At 36.8% G+C, this 16,411-nt stretch overlaps 4 protein-coding genes and 1 long non-coding RNA gene across 22 annotated transcripts in view; 2 read left to right on the forward strand and 3 right to left on the reverse strand.

Moving 5' to 3' along the window:
• Positions 1 to 852, reverse strand: part of LOC104714211 — a 4,328-nt gene extending 3,476 nt beyond the window's left edge. For 9 of the 13 annotated variants that reach the window (XR_755759.2, XR_755763.2, XR_755756.2 and 6 more), the window contains exons 1-4: positions 663 to 850; positions 471 to 552; positions 268 to 342; positions 65 to 142 (exon numbers count right to left, since the gene is read on the reverse strand). This is a non-coding gene — a long non-coding RNA (uncharacterized LOC104714211). Of the gene's footprint in view, positions 1 to 64; positions 143 to 267; positions 343 to 470; positions 553 to 662 lie in introns of all 13 variants that reach the window. The other 4 variants (XR_755767.2, XR_755762.2, XR_755764.2 and 1 more) reach the window with 3 other exon arrangements.
• On the reverse strand, positions 2,353 to 4,433 carry LOC104714214 (serine/threonine-protein kinase AGC1-7). The gene is made up of 3 exons (XM_019229618.1): positions 4,338 to 4,433; positions 3,499 to 4,211; positions 2,353 to 3,404 (listed from the first exon to the last, which is right to left on the reverse strand). Exons 1-3 carry the CDS (start codon positions 4,377 to 4,379, stop codon positions 2,483 to 2,485), a joined length of 1,677 nt encoding a protein of 558 aa, XP_019085163.1. The 5' UTR covers positions 4,380 to 4,433; the 3' UTR covers positions 2,353 to 2,482.
• LOC104714216 (UPF0678 fatty acid-binding protein-like protein At1g79260) lies at positions 5,579 to 6,724 on the forward strand. Its single transcript, XM_010431503.2, has 4 exons — positions 5,579 to 5,793; positions 5,928 to 6,068; positions 6,164 to 6,226; positions 6,309 to 6,724. Exons 1-4 carry the CDS (start codon positions 5,644 to 5,646, stop codon positions 6,432 to 6,434), a joined length of 480 nt encoding a protein of 159 aa, XP_010429805.1. The 5' UTR covers positions 5,579 to 5,643; the 3' UTR covers positions 6,435 to 6,724.
• LOC104714218 (YTH domain-containing family protein 2) lies at positions 8,771 to 12,097 on the forward strand. 4 transcript variants are annotated; one of them, XM_019229620.1, is made up of 9 exons: positions 8,771 to 8,789; positions 9,656 to 9,729; positions 9,839 to 9,947; positions 10,047 to 10,117; positions 10,209 to 10,565; positions 10,658 to 11,143; positions 11,242 to 11,454; positions 11,536 to 11,679; positions 11,773 to 12,097. In XM_019229620.1, the coding sequence occupies exons 2-9, from the start codon at positions 9,670 to 9,672 to the stop codon at positions 11,866 to 11,868; spliced, it is 1,536 nt and encodes a 511-aa protein (XP_019085165.1). In that variant the 5' UTR covers positions 8,771 to 8,789; positions 9,656 to 9,669; the 3' UTR covers positions 11,869 to 12,097. The 4 variants fall into 4 exon arrangements, with proteins under 4 accessions (XP_019085165.1, XP_019085164.1, XP_010429810.1 ...); XM_019229619.1 differs by lacking the exon at positions 8,771 to 8,789 and adding an exon at positions 8,791 to 8,838; XM_010431508.2 differs by lacking the exon at positions 8,771 to 8,789 and adding an exon at positions 8,977 to 9,527.
• LOC104714217 (nuclear-pore anchor-like) overlaps positions 12,067 to 16,411 on the reverse strand; it is a 17,031-nt gene continuing 12,686 nt past the window's right edge. Inside the window, exons 36-48 of one of the 3 annotated variants that reach the window (XM_010431505.1) lie at positions 16,336 to 16,389; positions 16,071 to 16,184; positions 15,797 to 15,874; positions 15,571 to 15,720; positions 15,410 to 15,481; positions 14,888 to 15,043; positions 14,702 to 14,785; positions 14,537 to 14,615; positions 14,378 to 14,454; positions 14,136 to 14,285; positions 13,877 to 13,990; positions 13,608 to 13,770; positions 12,067 to 13,527 (exon numbers count right to left, since the gene is read on the reverse strand). In XM_010431505.1, coding sequence (XP_010429807.1) covers positions 12,212 to 13,527; positions 13,608 to 13,770; positions 13,877 to 13,990; positions 14,136 to 14,285; positions 14,378 to 14,454; positions 14,537 to 14,615; positions 14,702 to 14,785; positions 14,888 to 15,043; positions 15,410 to 15,481; positions 15,571 to 15,720; positions 15,797 to 15,874; positions 16,071 to 16,184; positions 16,336 to 16,389 — 2,607 coding nt within the window. In that variant the 3' untranslated portion in view covers positions 12,067 to 12,211. The remainder of the gene's footprint in view (positions 13,528 to 13,607; positions 13,771 to 13,876; positions 13,991 to 14,135; positions 14,286 to 14,377; positions 14,455 to 14,536; positions 14,616 to 14,701; positions 14,786 to 14,887; positions 15,044 to 15,409; positions 15,482 to 15,570; positions 15,721 to 15,796; positions 15,875 to 16,070; positions 16,185 to 16,335; positions 16,390 to 16,411) is intronic. The other 2 variants (XM_010431506.1, XM_010431504.1) reach the window with 2 other exon arrangements.

Here is a 16,411-nt window from a genome sequence, read left to right on the forward strand (position 1 = left end):
AGAGATAAGTAAGCAGGTATTTAGGTTAATATCACTGTGGAACAATCGAATTAGAAAGATGTACCCTGGATGAGAAGGAAGTGGAGTGAATCTGGGAGTAAAGAAGACGGAGAGCAATCCCATTGCCCCCTACCACCATGACCTGCATCAAAATAGAGATAATAATTGTTAAATTTAGAAGACAGACCCCAACCCAAATTAAAAAAAGAATTGGGGAAACAAAAAATCCAACAGAGTAGAATTATCCGAGAAAGATATTTATTGTACCTATGGAGGAGTCAAGGATTTTGCTTTGCTTCCTTAGATATTTGCTTGCGAATGTCTCTTCCCTAATTCTCCAATCTGATTTAAAAAAATAAATAAATAAATAAACCCTAAAGGATGGAAATTCAGAATCGAAAGGTGATGATAGATAATTCGTTTCCAAAAAAAAAAACAAAAAAAACTAGGAGAAGGATGAAGAACACTACCTGAAGATGAAGATGTAGCCACAGAGGAGACAAATAAAACACGATTCATCACTGACCGACCATCAAAGCATCCTTCACCAATCTACAATAACAGAGAGAGAAGACAGAGGTTAATTATCGCATGATGAACAACATAAATTTAAATAATAACAAAGCTTTTCAGAACGATTCCATTTTAATTAGAAACCAAACCCTAGAAGAAGAGGAACGATGATCCTTCCTCGGTTGAAACAAGAATCGGAGACCGAGCGTCGTGTCTAGACGAAGAGGAACGATGATCAGATTGTCGTGTCTAGAAGAATATCACCATCGGTGACGTAACGGAGAGCAGAAACAACAAAAAGAAGAAGGAAAACAGAGGATGAGATCACATTATTTTTATAGAGAGAAAAAATAAACTACTAGGTCTGTAAAGCTATTGACGGTCAAGATTTCATCTCATCTTATGTTTCAGCAGTAGTCAATTGACTTTGACTATTTTTGTTTTTAGCGCCAGGTGCACAAAAGAGTCAAAGTTAATTGACTATTAAAAGAGATTTGAAAATTGGCTGTAAAAAGGAAAGAAAGAGATATTGAGCTAAAGTGTATCATCAATTTGTATCCTTATTTCGTTTGGCAACATTCATTAGGGGACTTTATTAACTAGTACAACTTAAATATATATAGACAGGACAAATGCTTATTATGATATTTAATCTACTGATATATTTGTGTATACATGTCAATTAAAAAATTATCCAGCAAAAGATACCCCATTTGATAATATGCTACGTCAAACCATGTAAGCCATTAACCAAAAGAGCAAAACTAAATCAAACAAAACACATGAAAACCAACAAATTTTAAAATTCGACGACATTATAACCATTCAAAACTGTTTTGTAACAAACGAATTTACATGCATCATCTTGTACAAAATATCCCCTTCTCCTCCAATCTCGATTTTACATACTTCAAAAATGTCTTCTACCGCTAAGACAATGGTTGGTCATAGCCGATAAGTGACCTAAACTATATTAAAAAAAAATGTAAACTTCTTATATAAGTATAAATGAATAAAAATTAGCACTTAAACACTAGAAATATGTACTTTTAATCACATTGGTTGACGCAAACAAGGAAAAACTTCATCAAACAATTTATACCTTTTGGCTGGTTTTTTGTTGTATTTTATGATAATTGATTTACCCAACTTTTTTATTATTATTATTAGAACTTGATATATGAATTGTATAATTTGAAGTGAATTTCTTTAATTATTCAGATATTTGTAAAAATAATTGCTGAGAGTCAAAGTCGACATTGGAGACCCTCGAGCGTCGTGTCTAGAGAAGAATATCACCATCGGCTGTCTAGAGAAGGATATCAGCATCGGCTTGCTTACGAAGACGTAACGGAGAGAATGAAGAAACAACAAAAGAAGAAGGAAAGCTATATTGACTGAAGATGCAGAGGATGAGAGATAAATCACATTATTTATAGAGATGAAATAACTAGGTCTTTATAGCTATGGACGGTCAAGATTTCATCTCGTCTGATATTTCAGCGGTTAAGATTAAAAGTCATAAAGTCGGTAGTCAACTGACTTTGACTCTTTTGTCCACGTGGCGCTCCATCACTAAATTTTCCTTTTCCTATTTCTATTTTTTCATTGGTTGTTGTCTACTTAGTTAAAAATACAAAAGAGATACATATGACCGTTGCGGAGAGAACAATTAACCTAAATCAGTTCATTATAAACAAACCAAAACAAAAAACAAAATTCATCAAATTACTCAGCAATTATTTTTCTTTAATTTTCGCTTTTAATTTATATACAAAATAGCAGAATAATTGAAGAAATACTTACCAAAAAAAGAATAATTGAAGAAATTCCCTCAAATTATACAATTCATATATAGAGTTCTAATTAAAAAAATGTTGGGTAAATCAATTATCATAACATACAACAAAAGGGTATAAATCGTTTGAAGAAGTTTTCAAGTCATCATCATCGTCAATTATCTCAATTGCTAAAAATATTCAAAGTCAATGTAATCAGGATCATCACCACCGCCGTTAGACTTGTTATCACCACCGCCGGTACTGCAACCCCCACCACCTTTATTATTCTTCTTTCCCCCGCCGCCGTCGATAGCTGCCATAGACTCTTTGTCCTTGCTTGCGTAACACGTAAAATCAACAGGTTCCGGTACATGCGGCGGCGTTGCACCACGAATCAGCGCCCAGTTCACACCTTCAAAAAACGAATGCTGCTTGATCTCCGTCGCGCCACGTTTGTAAGCGATCCGTTTTTGTGGTTCTTTAACTAATAACCCTTTGATCAGATCTCTCGAAGCCGAGCTCACATGAGGAACCTCAGGGAACCTAAGAGCTTGTCCGATCACGTTGTGTAGCGTCGCACGGTTCCCTTGTCCTTTAAACGGCGTCGCTCCGTAAAGAAGCTCGTAGATAAAGATTCCTAAGGTCCACCAATCTACGGCGCTTCCGTGTCCTTCTCCACGGATGATCTCCGGTGCTAAGTACTCGTGTGTTCCCACGAACGACATTGATTTAACGTTCGTTGGCTCCGCCATGAGTTCCGGCAATGATCCGTTAACGAAGAGTCCAAAATCCGATTTGGCCTTTCGGTTCTTCTTGGATGACTGTAGAATCCGCGGGAAGAATGTGGACGGTTGGATACAGCCTTGCACCGCCGCGTCCTCGTCTATGAGACCGACGGGTCGACCGCTTCCGCTTCCTCCGCCGGCGGCGTGAACAGAGGAGGACTTGACGAGCGTTGGACTGACGGAGCACCGGAGGGATAAATCGAAATCGGAGAGCATAATGTGGCCGTCGTCTCGGACTAGAACATTCTCTGGCTTCAAGTCACGGTACACGATACCGAGCATGTGCAAGTACTCCAATGCCAAAAGCACTTCAGATGCAAAGAATCTGTAAGAGACAAAATAAAAGAGTTTGTTGATTCATTGATATAATTAGAATTGTCTTTTGTTAGAATCATTAATCAATCTTTGATTTCCCTGACCTGGCGGCGTCTTCTGTGAAACATTTGTTTGGTTGCTTCTGTCTCAAGGAATAGAGATTACCTCCGCTACAAAACTCCATGACTAAGCAGTAGAATTTATCAGTCTCGAAGTGTGAGTATAAAGTGGGCAAAAACGGGTGATCAAGCTGAGACAAGATCTCTCTCTCTGTTTGAGCTCGCAACAGCTTGTTCCTGCTAGCCAAGGAAGCCTTGTCCATCACTTTCATGGCGAAATAGGTGTTGGTTCCTCTTAGCTCGACTAGGTATACACTACCGATGTCTCCATAACCTAGCCGTTTTAGAAGCCGGAAATCGCTGATACCTAGCTGGACTCCTTTGGAGGTCAACATATTCACAGCATCCCACCTTATGTCACCACCTGTGTGTGGCTTAGAGGGATTAGAGGAAGTGCTCTCAATGCTGTTGCTTCTTGAACTCATATTGCTATTGTTGTTACTATTGTTGTTGTTTTGTTTGGTGTTTAAGTTTGATTGTGACTCGGTCATGTTGGAACCAGGTGAGGATGGGATTTTGGGACTAGGGGTTGGACGGTGGTGATTGCTGAACCCGACCGGCTCTGGTCTTATAAGACTATCCATCTTCTTGTGATCAAACGATGGCTTCTGCATCTCTTTGCGTTGTTGAGTTTGATGAACGATATCTAACGGTGGAAAATTCGAATTTGTTGTATGATTAGCTGATTCTTTTGGACCCTGCAAGGACGAGACATGATGATTTGACTGCACAAGAACAAGAACAAATAAAAAAAAGATCTCAAACTACAAGTAGATATGCAAACTCCATTAACTATACTCAGAGAGCAGCCTTTGTATTTATACCTCTGAGGAGTCAAGAAGCTTCTTTCCAGGCTTGGTTAACATCGCCAGCGAGAAAGCAAGGCGAGTCACACCTATAGATCAAAGAAACCTGTTTGAATGTTGTTGAAAATTTAATAAAAGCTTTTGGTAAGAAAGAAAGGGTCAAAATGTGTTAAAGAGTTCCTTGATCATTCAAATGGGGACATTACTTGGTGTCACGAATGTTAAATCCCTTCCTCATCATGTCTTGTGCATAGAATCTAGCAAAAGGGTTGGTCTGCACGTCGAGGTACGTACGTAATATTCTTTATAAATTTCTTATTGTTTGTAGTTTTGGCAGGAAAATAACTTAAAAGAAAATGGAGCAGAGAAAAGATTGTAGCATTTTACCTTCCGTGACTGAAATTTTCGGAAGCCATAGGATGATTTGGAGCAAATTTTACAAGGAAAAGAGAAATTAATAACCCTATATATCTGATTAGTTTTTAGATTTTATAATTGTGTTTTTTTTTTTTTTTGTTAAATTTTGTTGGATGAACAGAAGAAGAGTTGTCTCTCTAGGAATAAAGAAAGAAGGTGGAAAAAGACAAAGTGATTAATTAAGAAAAGAGAGGAAAAGAAACGGATGGAGAAAAAGTAAATATCATTCTTTGAGTTCCAAACAAAGTGGAGAATTGGTGGAGGGATGAAAAGGTCTTGAGAATTTCAAGACAAAGGAAATTGTGATGTCCCCCTTATTTATCTCCAACCAAGAAACTTCATTCAATTCTCTTTTTTTTTTTTCTTGTTTCCTTTATGATCAATCTATATACACTTCCAAAATGGCAAAATCATATCACATTGGTTCCATAAAGTCAATATCACATTGGCAAAATCATATATTGCTTCAATTCATACATATATGGAAAACCCTTGGATTTGTTATTTGAGTAAAACATTACTATATAACACAAACATAATTACCCATAACTACTAATCTTAGAAAACTCTTATCTACAATTGTTTAAAAAAAAACAATTTATTTTGACCCCAAAAAAAAAAACAATTTACTTTCTGATTGTCAAGGAATCCATCATTTATCAATCAGCTAGTTTTAACTTTTAAGGATGTTTATGTAAAAGAGTGTTCAACTTTCTAAGATGAAAGATTAATTCAATAACTAAGTAGTTTTACTTAGGGGGCCTTATTAGGCTTGCATTATTGGGCCTGCTTTAGCATATTTAGGAGTAATATTTAGTAAATATGATTCACCCATCCAGTCAATCAGCCACGCGAGTATCATTCATCAATATCAGTTCAGAGTAAAACTCTGTTGTTGTTTCCGGCGATGAATCAGATGGAAGCGCCGCCGCTTCACCCCTTGTTAGAGCCGTTGTCGTATCTGTTGGGAACTTGGAGAGGACAAGGCGAAGGTGAGTATCCGACCATACCTTCCTTCCGCTACGGAGAAGAACTCCGATTCTCACATTCCGGCAAGGTAAACCGATCAGATCTATTTCATCATTTCCTAGATAGAATAGATCGAATTCGAATTCGAATTCGAATCTAAATGAGCTTTGGCCAGAGAGAGAGAGAGAGACGACTTCATTCTCGAACTTGTTGTCTATGTAGCCGGTGATAGCGTATACGCAGAAGACATGGAAGTTGGAAACAGGAGCTCCGATGCACGCAGAGAGTGGTTACTTTCGTCCAAAGCCAGATGGTTCCATCGAAGTCGTCATAGCTCAGAGCACAGGTCTCGTCGAGGTCCAGGTATATTTATATCCCGATTACTGCTTTCATCTATAACCATATATAGTTAGTCTTCCAAAATCTTTATTATGTTTCTAATTATGATTTGATCTCAGAAAGGAACATTCAAAAATGGATCAATCTTGCTCAAAAGTGATATTGTGGGAAACGCTTCAAAGGTTTTTAAGATGGAATTCCCCATAGTTACCATTTCCTCTATACTATACTTTGCATTTCTAATTGAGATTATTTTTCTGACAGGTGAAGGAGATAAGTAGAGCATTTGAATTGGTTGATGGAGGAAAACTAGCTTACGTGGTTCACATGAGTACTACTTCCACTAACCATCTTCAACCACATCTCAAAGCCATACTCCATAAGATCTAAATTTCATTGTTACTGCTTCCTCTGTAGGATCACGCTGTTTAGTTCTGTAAGTTCTAACAACACTTGATAATACACTCCTTTGTAAGCTCGGGAAATCAGAAGAGGAGGAAGAAGATTGGAGAGTTAAATGGGCTTTTCTTGAAACAGTTAATAGACCCATTAACGCCTATCTATTAAGGCCTCATAACGTACGTTTTTAGCCCATTAGTACGCATCAATCTTAAGAATGTATTTCAGTTCACTAATCCGACACTACAAATAACTTTCATTAAATAACAAGTTCGTCCGCATATTCTGTTTTATCCTAAACTATTGCACACGCATTTTATAAACTAAGTCGTGAACCACCCCCAAGTTATTATCGATGCAAAGTCAACATATTAATTTAACTAAGATTAATTTATCAGAATTGTAGATGCAATCTCATAAACTTATTTATACATACGTAATCACACAAATAACAACATATATTTAATATACATAGAAATAAAATAAAAGAGGGGAAGAAAAAAGGACTGAAAAACAAAAAGAATAATATATAGATGTGAAGCAGACACGTTCAGGCCACGGCAATGACAAAACGTGGCACCTTGTAATTCTCTTACGCTCCACAAATTTGGATTATTGTATTAAATTGTTTCATTTGATTTTTCATTTTCTTGGCTAATTTGGCTTCTTATGTTTTGTGGTGTTGACATATATATGTACTTGATCCCGAAGCAACAATATCTACTTTGGATACAATAACACCAATGGTAATGGAGAAAAGAAAATGAAAAACAGTTTTTTTTTTTTTTTTTTTAAATATTATGTAAGGTGATGTTGAAACTATTAGTTCCAACCTAATAGAGAGTGATAACAGTTTTACTTGTCTTCACTTTCTAGGATAGTCCCTTAAACTGATGGACCAGTTTTGTATATTTTAGATCTGGATTTTGGTGGATACAATTATCTAATGTGTGTATACAAATGAATAGGGCCACTTGACACCTAAGGGCATCCGCAATGGGGGAACACTTTAGGATGTTCTTAGAGTAAAAATATTATGAAAATAATCTAAGATCAGTAGTTAAGATCTTTTGTTAAAAAGTTAATTATTGGGAGAACATGTTTAAGATCATAAGATTTAATAATATAATATTCTTAAACATATTACATTTATAAAAACTGTAAAAATAATATTTAAATTGCAAACTTATAAAACTTGTACTAAAATTCAAAATACAATACCAAATTTTTATGAAACAAAAAAAACATTAAAGATTAAAAAAAACAAACAAACATATTACTTACTTAAAACAAACAAACATTTTATTTAATTAATATATAGTTTAAATCAAATCCTCTTTTAATTTGTGAAAAATTGTTTGCAAAAATTTGTATCCAATCACAGCTTGCCACGTCAGCTTAGAATTGAGCCTAGATCAGTTCTACATCAAGAACTGAACAACATATTCTTATGCCACTATTCATTATATTTATAATTTTAATAGGCTAAGAACACACCAAGTGTTCCCCATTGCGGATGGCCTAATGAAACAATTTTTTTTTCTAAAAAAAATCAGATTGCAATAATGGAAGCATATCAAATTATTAATAGTATGAATGATGAGATCTCAATCTCCAATCTAAAATAACATTTTAAAAATAATCCAACAACTACTGTAGCGTATAGGAATTGTTCATCTCTTTTCATCAAAGAATATATCTAATTTTGTTTACACAAGAGCAAATTAATAATATCTATATATGGTTGAGAAAACTTTAAAAAGTAGGTAGTAAAAACTCATCGAGTAAAAAAAGATTTTGTCTAATTTGTGGTGTTGCTCGGACTCAAGTATACATGGAGAGAGACAGAGTCAAGTTCATTTTTGTTCAACTATCTATAATATTATTCTATGCTTTTATTGTATGTATGTCCGACCACAAGAACTGGTCCTAACTCCTAACTTTCAATTTTTTTTCTTCCATAGAATATAAATATATACATACAGAAAAAAATTATACTTATATTAGAAATAAAATTGAGTTAGTTAATACTAAATTAAGATTCTGACTTTTATTCAACTTTTTTGGAAGAAGCACTTTGAAGAGAGAGTTGTGTAAGAATAGATTCTCCAGATGGAAAAGTTGGCAAGAACAAAAAAAAAAAAAGATGTTTTTAATTTTTGTTTGCCTTTGTCTCTTAATCCAACGGTCACTCTTCGTTCATATCAAGAATCCATGACGTGGACCATTCTCTTCCCTCCATCTGCACCTCTTCCCAACCTCTTTATTTCTTTTTTATATATTTGTAAACCGAAATAAATAAGAGAGGAAGGATTGCAAAAGAAAAAGAAAAATTAGAAACAAAAGGTGGAAAATAAAACTCTCTGTTCTTCTTTCTTCTTTCTTCTTCTTCTTCGTAAGCCATTACCATTTCTTGTCTCTCTGTTCCGTATCTGTACTTTTGTTTACAAAATTTTAAAATATATCTTTTGCTGATGTCTTCTTCTTGATAAAAAGATTTTCTACAGTTTTTTTTTTCTAGTTAAATAATTCTTGAGAATTTACAAAAAAAAAACAAACTTCTCTGTAAAACTTTGTTTCTTCATCTGTGTTTTGATTATTATTTTTTTTCCTGTTTCTTATTCAAACACATAAATTTCTTCTTGTACTACTAGTTCTTCATCTGTGTTTTGATTATTCCTTTTTTTTTTTTTTCTTATTCAAACACATAAATTTCTTCTTATACTACTAGTTCTTGTTCGATGACTTCTCATGTTCCAAAACATCCTCGTAAATGTAATCTATCTTTCCCACGCACGCACACACGTGTTTAATCAATCTGTCTGTGTTCTTCTTTACAAGTCTTTTTAACTTTTGCGTTTGACCTTTTTTATCTGTTACCTTTATGTGTGTGTATTTACTATTTATATATATAGTGCTCTGTTTCTTGTGATTAGACTCATATAAGTCTTATCTTCAATACTACTATATTATATCATTTTTACGCCTGGTTGTTAGTTTTTTTCGGTACGACTAAATATTCAGACATCAGTTCACGTTTCAAAGTTCAAACCTATCTCTTCACGTCGATAAGAAAATAAAAAGGCATCAATAGATTTCTAATATTTGTTTCTACTCTATGCATACATATATGTCTTGTGTACTGATTGGTTTCTTAGTGGCTTTCTGAATCTGATCCCTTTGGGAACGTTTTGTTTATTTGTTTTTTTCAGCTGCTGTTGAAGATATGGTGAAGAATCTTAGAGTTGATCCTCATGCTAAAGTCACTGCTTCCACCACTTCCATGGTAAATTAAGTTTCTCTCTTCTCTGTTCTTTTTTTACAGATGATTGATTCTTTTTTTTTGGGGGTATAATTCATCAGTATGTGTTTCCTCTTGTTTTGCAACATTAAAGGTTTCTGTAAAAGAGAAAAGGAATCAGCCAGAGCCATATTATGAAACTCTTGAGACATATCAAGGCCTGCCTTGTCCTTATGGTGGCTACTATGGATTCTACTATCCAGGTTTTGCTTCTTTCTTTATACACATCTCATAATTAAATATATTTTCAAATATGTTTTTGGATGTTCATAAGTCTCAATTACTTGTGTTTTAATATTCAGGTCTTGATGGTTCGGTTGGAGAAGCAAAGGATAACGGATACTATGGTTATGGAACAGAAGTTCAGTACCCGGTAACCAAAACTTCCTTCTCGAGAATTAATTAATTATTTCTGAGGAGATCAAGATTTTTTAATTGACAATTTTCTTGATCTTGATTTTAAGGTTATGCAAGGGGAAAATGGATCTTTGATCTACTTGATGCCAGGGTTTCAATCTTATGATGCTAGCCAAGCTTATATGCCTATAAGTACCGTTGGTGTATCGAGTCAGGCGCTTCACTCGCCCATGTATGCAGCTCAGGGTTATTATCAGAACCAATTTGGTTATGGAGATGTTTCATCTCCGACCTATCTATGGGACCCTGTTGGAGACAAGTATGTGTATGGCGTTGCTTCAAATAACCAACCCTTGAAACAGAACATATCTTCTTCAAGTCATAACCATAACAATTATTACTCAAGGAGCAAGAACTCCTTCACCGGTCACAGCATGGGAGATCGTCCCAAAACACCCCGAAAAGTAAACATTTGTCTTCTTCAATTCTTCTCTCTTTTTACATTCTCGAGAAGATTTTACTGATCTTCTTCTTTGGCTTTTGGTTTATGTTATAGGCGTTACAGAACAGCTATGCTCCACCCCCACTGCATAATCAAGAAAGAGGTGGCTTCGCATACCCGATGGACCCGGTAAAGAAGAAGTCTGGAGCTTTAAATCGTGATGAAACGGACAAGGCTAAAGCGAGGAACAGAGAAAATGGTAATAGCACGAATGACCTAGCAAGTGGTCAAGATCATATTACCAATGGAGAATGTGAGTCTTGTACGTTGGATGATGCTGAAGGAAATGAAAGAAGCAACGGTGTTGGTTCTGTGATCAGAAGGGATCAATATAACCTCCCTAGCTTTCAGACCAAATACGAGGAAGCAATATTTTTTGTGATAAAATCTTATAGCGAAGACGACATACACAAGAGCATCAAGTACAATGTCTGGTCTAGTACTCTCAATGGGAACAAGAAGTTAGACAGTGCGTATCAAGAATCTCAGAAGAAGATTGCAGAGAAAAGTGTAAAGTGCCCGGTTTTCCTATTCTTCTCGGTATGCAAAATAGCATTCTTTTTTTTGGTGATATCCGTATTTATTTTAGTGCAACATCTCCTTGGTCTCTGATCGGTTCTATTGGATTCTTTCTCCAGGTGAATGCGAGTGGGCAATTCTGCGGTGTTGCTGAAATGGTTGGGCGAGTGGATTATGAGAAAAGCATGGAGTTTTGGCAGCAAGATAAGTGGACTGGCTATTTTCCAGTCAAGTGGCACATGATCAAAGATGTTCCAAATCCGCAATTACGACATATAATACTTGAGAACAATGAGAACAAGCCTGTAACCAATAGCAGAGACACACAAGAGGTAAAATTGTTTTTTTGGAAGGCTCAAGAAAGTAAATTATTTGTCAAGAAGTCATTTAAACTTTGTCATTAATATATATAGGTGAGGTTGCCGCAAGGAAATGAAGTGTTGAACATCTTCAAGAACTATGCAGCAAAGACATCTATATTAGATGATTTCGATTTTTATGAAAACAGAGAGAAGGTTATGGTACAGAAGAAGCTAAGGTTCCCTCCGGTATTAAAGGTCCTGAGTTTCTCCTCTATATTATCTATCTCCCAGTCATTCTCTTTACTTCTATGTATTCTTACGAGAATTATCTTACGCCTTTCATTACAGAAGAAAGAAGAAGAGCTGGTTGCTGATTTCAAAACAATGGAGATATCTAACACAGCCAAAGAGGGAAACACAGATTTAACCGGGACTGTGAACTAACTAAACTAGTAGAACCTGTTAGTGTTTTTTTGGTTTGGTTTTTTTAAGGATCAATATAAACCGTCCGATTGTGTCGGATTGCTTTGATTTGATAACAAGCGAGTGCCGTCGTGTTCTATTGTTTTGTTGTATGGTGGGTTTTTCTTCTCTTTATCGTTTTGTGGGTTTGTGCTTATGATATGGTTTTGCAATATGTAATCATGGCAATGATAGGGTTTGATTTTTAATACTCAATGAGAAAATCGAGGGACAAAAATAAAGAGGTTTAGACATGAATTGCGCTCGACCGTTATAAACTCGCTCTCTTCAAAGAGCCTGCTTGGAAGTCAATTTATCAAACCAATCATTGCGGTCCACCACGTGGGGCTCGACCACCACGAGACAGGAATCGTCCACGTGGGGCTCGACCACGACCTCTGACGGCTGGATTAGGAGCTCTAGCGGTTCCTCCAAGACTGGCTATTCTTTCTTCTCTTTTCAGTTTTGCTCTAACAGATAGTGTCACCATAGTTGAACTTTCACCACCTGGTGAAGCAGCTCTTTTGGTTTCTTCTGTTTCTGGAGCTCCGCTTGAAGTAATAGCAGAAGCTTGGGTAGAGGAAGCGGTTGGAGCGGTAGATGCAGGGAAGGTTGTAGCTGCTGTGGTCTCTGGTTTGAGATCAGTCTCTGGCACTTCTTGTTGATCATTAGCATAGTTAGGTTTATCAGAGGCTTCTTCAGCTGCATCACCTCCTTCATCGGTCTTATCATCTTCAAGCGGTGTCTCAGTGGTCGTTTCAGCTTCCTCTATTGCTGTCACCATCCTAGTAGGTGACTGTGTGGGTGTGGCTAGCGTCTCAGGTTGCACTTCTTCTTTCTCTGGACTCCTCATCATGTTTGCTATATCTGTAGCCTCGTCCAGATCTTCAAGTGTATCTAGATCGAGCTCTCCTTCCTCCTTATCGGATTCCATATCTGTAAGCTCTTGGTTCTCTTGTTCGGTCTGATCCCTAGACTCTTCTTCAGTAAGGATGGTTTCTGTCTCAGTTGGATTTTCTTCCACTGGTTCATCAGCTTTATCCTGCACTTCAGCTTCATTTTCTTGTTGTGCTTCCACAGATTCCTCCTCAGCATTCTCGGCTTCTGTTTCTTCATTGTCACCATCAGCGGCAGTAGTAGCATCCATCGATTCTTCTATGGCTGGCTCTTTTGATAGGTTTTCACCTTCGGAAGCATCAGGTTGTGACTCAGATGGTTGTGACTCAGATATTTTTGCCTTCTTCGACGCAGGTGGTACAATCTCAGAACTGGTTTCCCCTCGAATCAGACTCTCTAGTTGTGGCTCAGGAACCAACGACTCAGACTGGCGTTTACAGACAGGTCGTACAGATGTGGTCACTTGGCTCTCTGTTTCATGGGCTGCAGACTGTTTTCCATCATCACCAGCTCCTTCAGCTTCTGGCATATCAACATCAACTTGGGGAGATTCCTCGGGTTTGACAAGTTGAGGACGAATAATCCTCCTACTACTACCTGGTCTACGAACCTCAGTGCTTGATTTCTGCAAAGTCGATCTCTTTTCTTTGTTCTCTGTCGCTACTTTGGGTGGCTGCTGGGTTGTTGCCACCGGAGCTTTTAAAGGTGTCGAAGAAGGGGCTCTCGCAATGGCCGAAGACTCAACTGCGCCAAAGATTAATTTCGTCAGTGTAAAATAAAAATATCACAATTTGGGAGTCGTTTGGGTGTGCTTTTTAGATTACCAGCAGCAGAAGTACCAGAGGAAGGTTCAGTAGGCTTTGTGCTGACTTGAGAATTGATGGCAATAGACCGAGCCACACGTTCGAAGTACTCTACAGCTGACACGTAAGCGGCAGCTTTGTCATTCAATATGCTTCCAGATAGAACCTGGACAGCTGCAGTACCCTATGGAAAAACAAAAGCGTTTAGAACAAACTGGTAAAATAATCATAAATGTGACCTAACATAATACACATGTATATGTACATCCAAATGCCATAAAACATGTTACCTCAGGAAGATTGCCATCCGCTTGCTTCAATTTTTCCAATTCTTCAGAGAGATGGGCCAATGCTGTTTGATACCTCTCGAGCTTAGCAAACTCTTCGTCCACTTTTGTTTTCTCCTGATAAACAGATGGTAGGGAATATATGAACTATAACGTTATTGGGTGAAGGATTTCAAAGTGAAGAATATGGTAATAGTTTCCAATGATTCCTACAAGAAGAGAGCAACAAGAGACACAAAAGTGAGGCTGGAAAGTATCGAACCTTTTTAATTTTTGTCAAGGAATCTCCAACTTCCTTCTCAACAGACTTGCGTTCTGTTCTCTCTTTAGTTAACTCCTCATCCTTTTTCTTCAAATCTTCAGTTTTTTTCTTCACCTCCTCTTTCAGTGTATGAACATACTTATCCATAAACTGCAGTAAAATTTCAAGTGTATAAGAATATACAGAAACACTAAAAAAAACAGATATGAGGGAGCCACATTCAAATACGAAATTTTTAATACCTGAATTCTATGCTCTTTTTCCTCTCTCTCCTTAACGGCCTGCTCCACCATAGCATCAGTTGTTGTTCTCTTTCCAGCTTTCGGCAGCAATAGAAAACATGAGCAGATACATACATAACTTATCCAATAGGATTTAGAAAAGAAAGAATAAATAGTTACCTTCTTTGGCTTCGTCCAACTGTTTAGAGAGTGACTGGTTTACTTTGTTCAAATCCTCCTTCTCTTTTTCGTATTTTCTCTTCATGACATAATAAAACATCGCTATTTTAAAAGGAAAACATCTATGAGTCGTAAACAAAAAAAACAAAAAATAAAGATTCGAACCTTGGTCGTATTTAAAGAAGAATAAGCTCTCTTGAACTTTTCTAACTCTTGTTTCTGCTTGTTGAACTCTGACTGCATAGTAGCCTAACAAGAAGTAACAGAGACAGATAAGTAAATCTACATGGGGTAGTGCTTCTTCTACATGTAAAAATTAAAATGAGCTCAGCGAGATAGTTCTCATTCTACCTGTGCTTGCTGAGCGTCATCTAACCTCTTCTCCCTCTCACTCAGATCTTTTTTGCAGTTTGTTAGCTCCTTCTCCAATAGAGATATCTTGTTCTGCTTCTCTAACAGAAGTTTTTTGAAATCTTCAACATGAGCATCCTTTACTTTCATTTTCTCCTAAAAATCATATTATGGCGTCAAAAAGGATATGAGAACTTAAAACGAAAAGCACAGTGGGACACTCAAGAATCGAACAAATTATGTAAACATCTGCATAACCCAAACACTATTAACAAATAAATCATCAGATATGCATCAGCCAAAATGACAATTGTCATACATTAGAGTTCTAGATGCGTTTGATAATCGATAATGCAACTAGGGAGTAGTCCCAAACTAGAAGAAAACCAGGCTCTCTCCAGAAGTTTCATTGACCATACCAATATCAAATAGATAAAGCGCCTTATGTTCTTTAACCAGATGGGTCTAGGAGCAAGAACTAAGAACTAAGTCCAGATGCCATATAATCCGTGTAGGCATTACCTCTAATTGCCGCACTTCATCTTTGAGGCGATTGTAGTCAGCAACATCTATGTTTCTATATGTCTCCCGCAACTTCACAAAGCAAGAAATTGTAATTACAAACCAGTAACAAAAAAGTAACTGAAAATATGAGATGACGCAAGAAGTTTATAATGACTTGCCTCATCAACCCTCTTTTTTTGAAGATCTGTCTCCATTCTTAGCCTTTCCATCTCTTTCATACACAACTCCAACTCTGTTTGCTTTTTCTTTAAGAGGTTTTCAAAATCTTCTGATTCCATCCTAGCCTTTTGAGCTACCTCACGCAATCTCTGATGTTTTAAAAAAAGTTCAGTCATTCGAGTGACATGAAGGAAAATAAATCTATGTGAAGGTTCCATTACGAACCTGACACTCCTCAAAATTGTGTTTGTTTTCCTCCCTGAGTTGCATGTTGCTTTCACGGAGCAAGCTCATCTCACTAACCTGCGAGGAGAGCTTTGAAGTCAGAAAACAATAATAGTTTCAACCCAACCAATACATCAGGAATCCAAAAGACAAATTCCAAGTTGAAAATATTGACTTTGACAAGATAAAAGAACTCAACTAAGAGGAACTGAAGCAGCAAGATCATTAGTTCATATGTTATATTGTTATCAGATATCAAATCACCCAACATTACCTGAAGCTGAAGAGATTTGATTCCATCCTCCGTCAACAATGAGGCTCTTGTACTGGCGCGCTCAGCTTTAAGTGATTCCCGGGCAGATTCTGCCATCTTCAAGGCACTCTCAAGCTAGACAAAAACAAGTTGCAAAAAAAAATTCATACCGCAGCCAAAACTATGTAATAGTAGAGGAGGTTTTCCCTTTTCATGTGTGCATGGTTGTTACTCAAAAAAGGATATGGTAGCCAAATAATGGATAAGATTGGAGACATCAACTCACTTGCGATTGCAACCGTAGTTTCTCCTGTCTCATTAGTGAGATCTCAGTTTCAGCCTGTCATATAAGATGCACATGA

Source organism: Camelina sativa, chromosome 9, assembly GCF_000633955.1.
Source record: "Camelina sativa cultivar DH55 chromosome 9, Cs, whole genome shotgun sequence".
NCBI classification, from domain to species: Eukaryota; Viridiplantae; Streptophyta; class Magnoliopsida; order Brassicales; family Brassicaceae; genus Camelina; species Camelina sativa.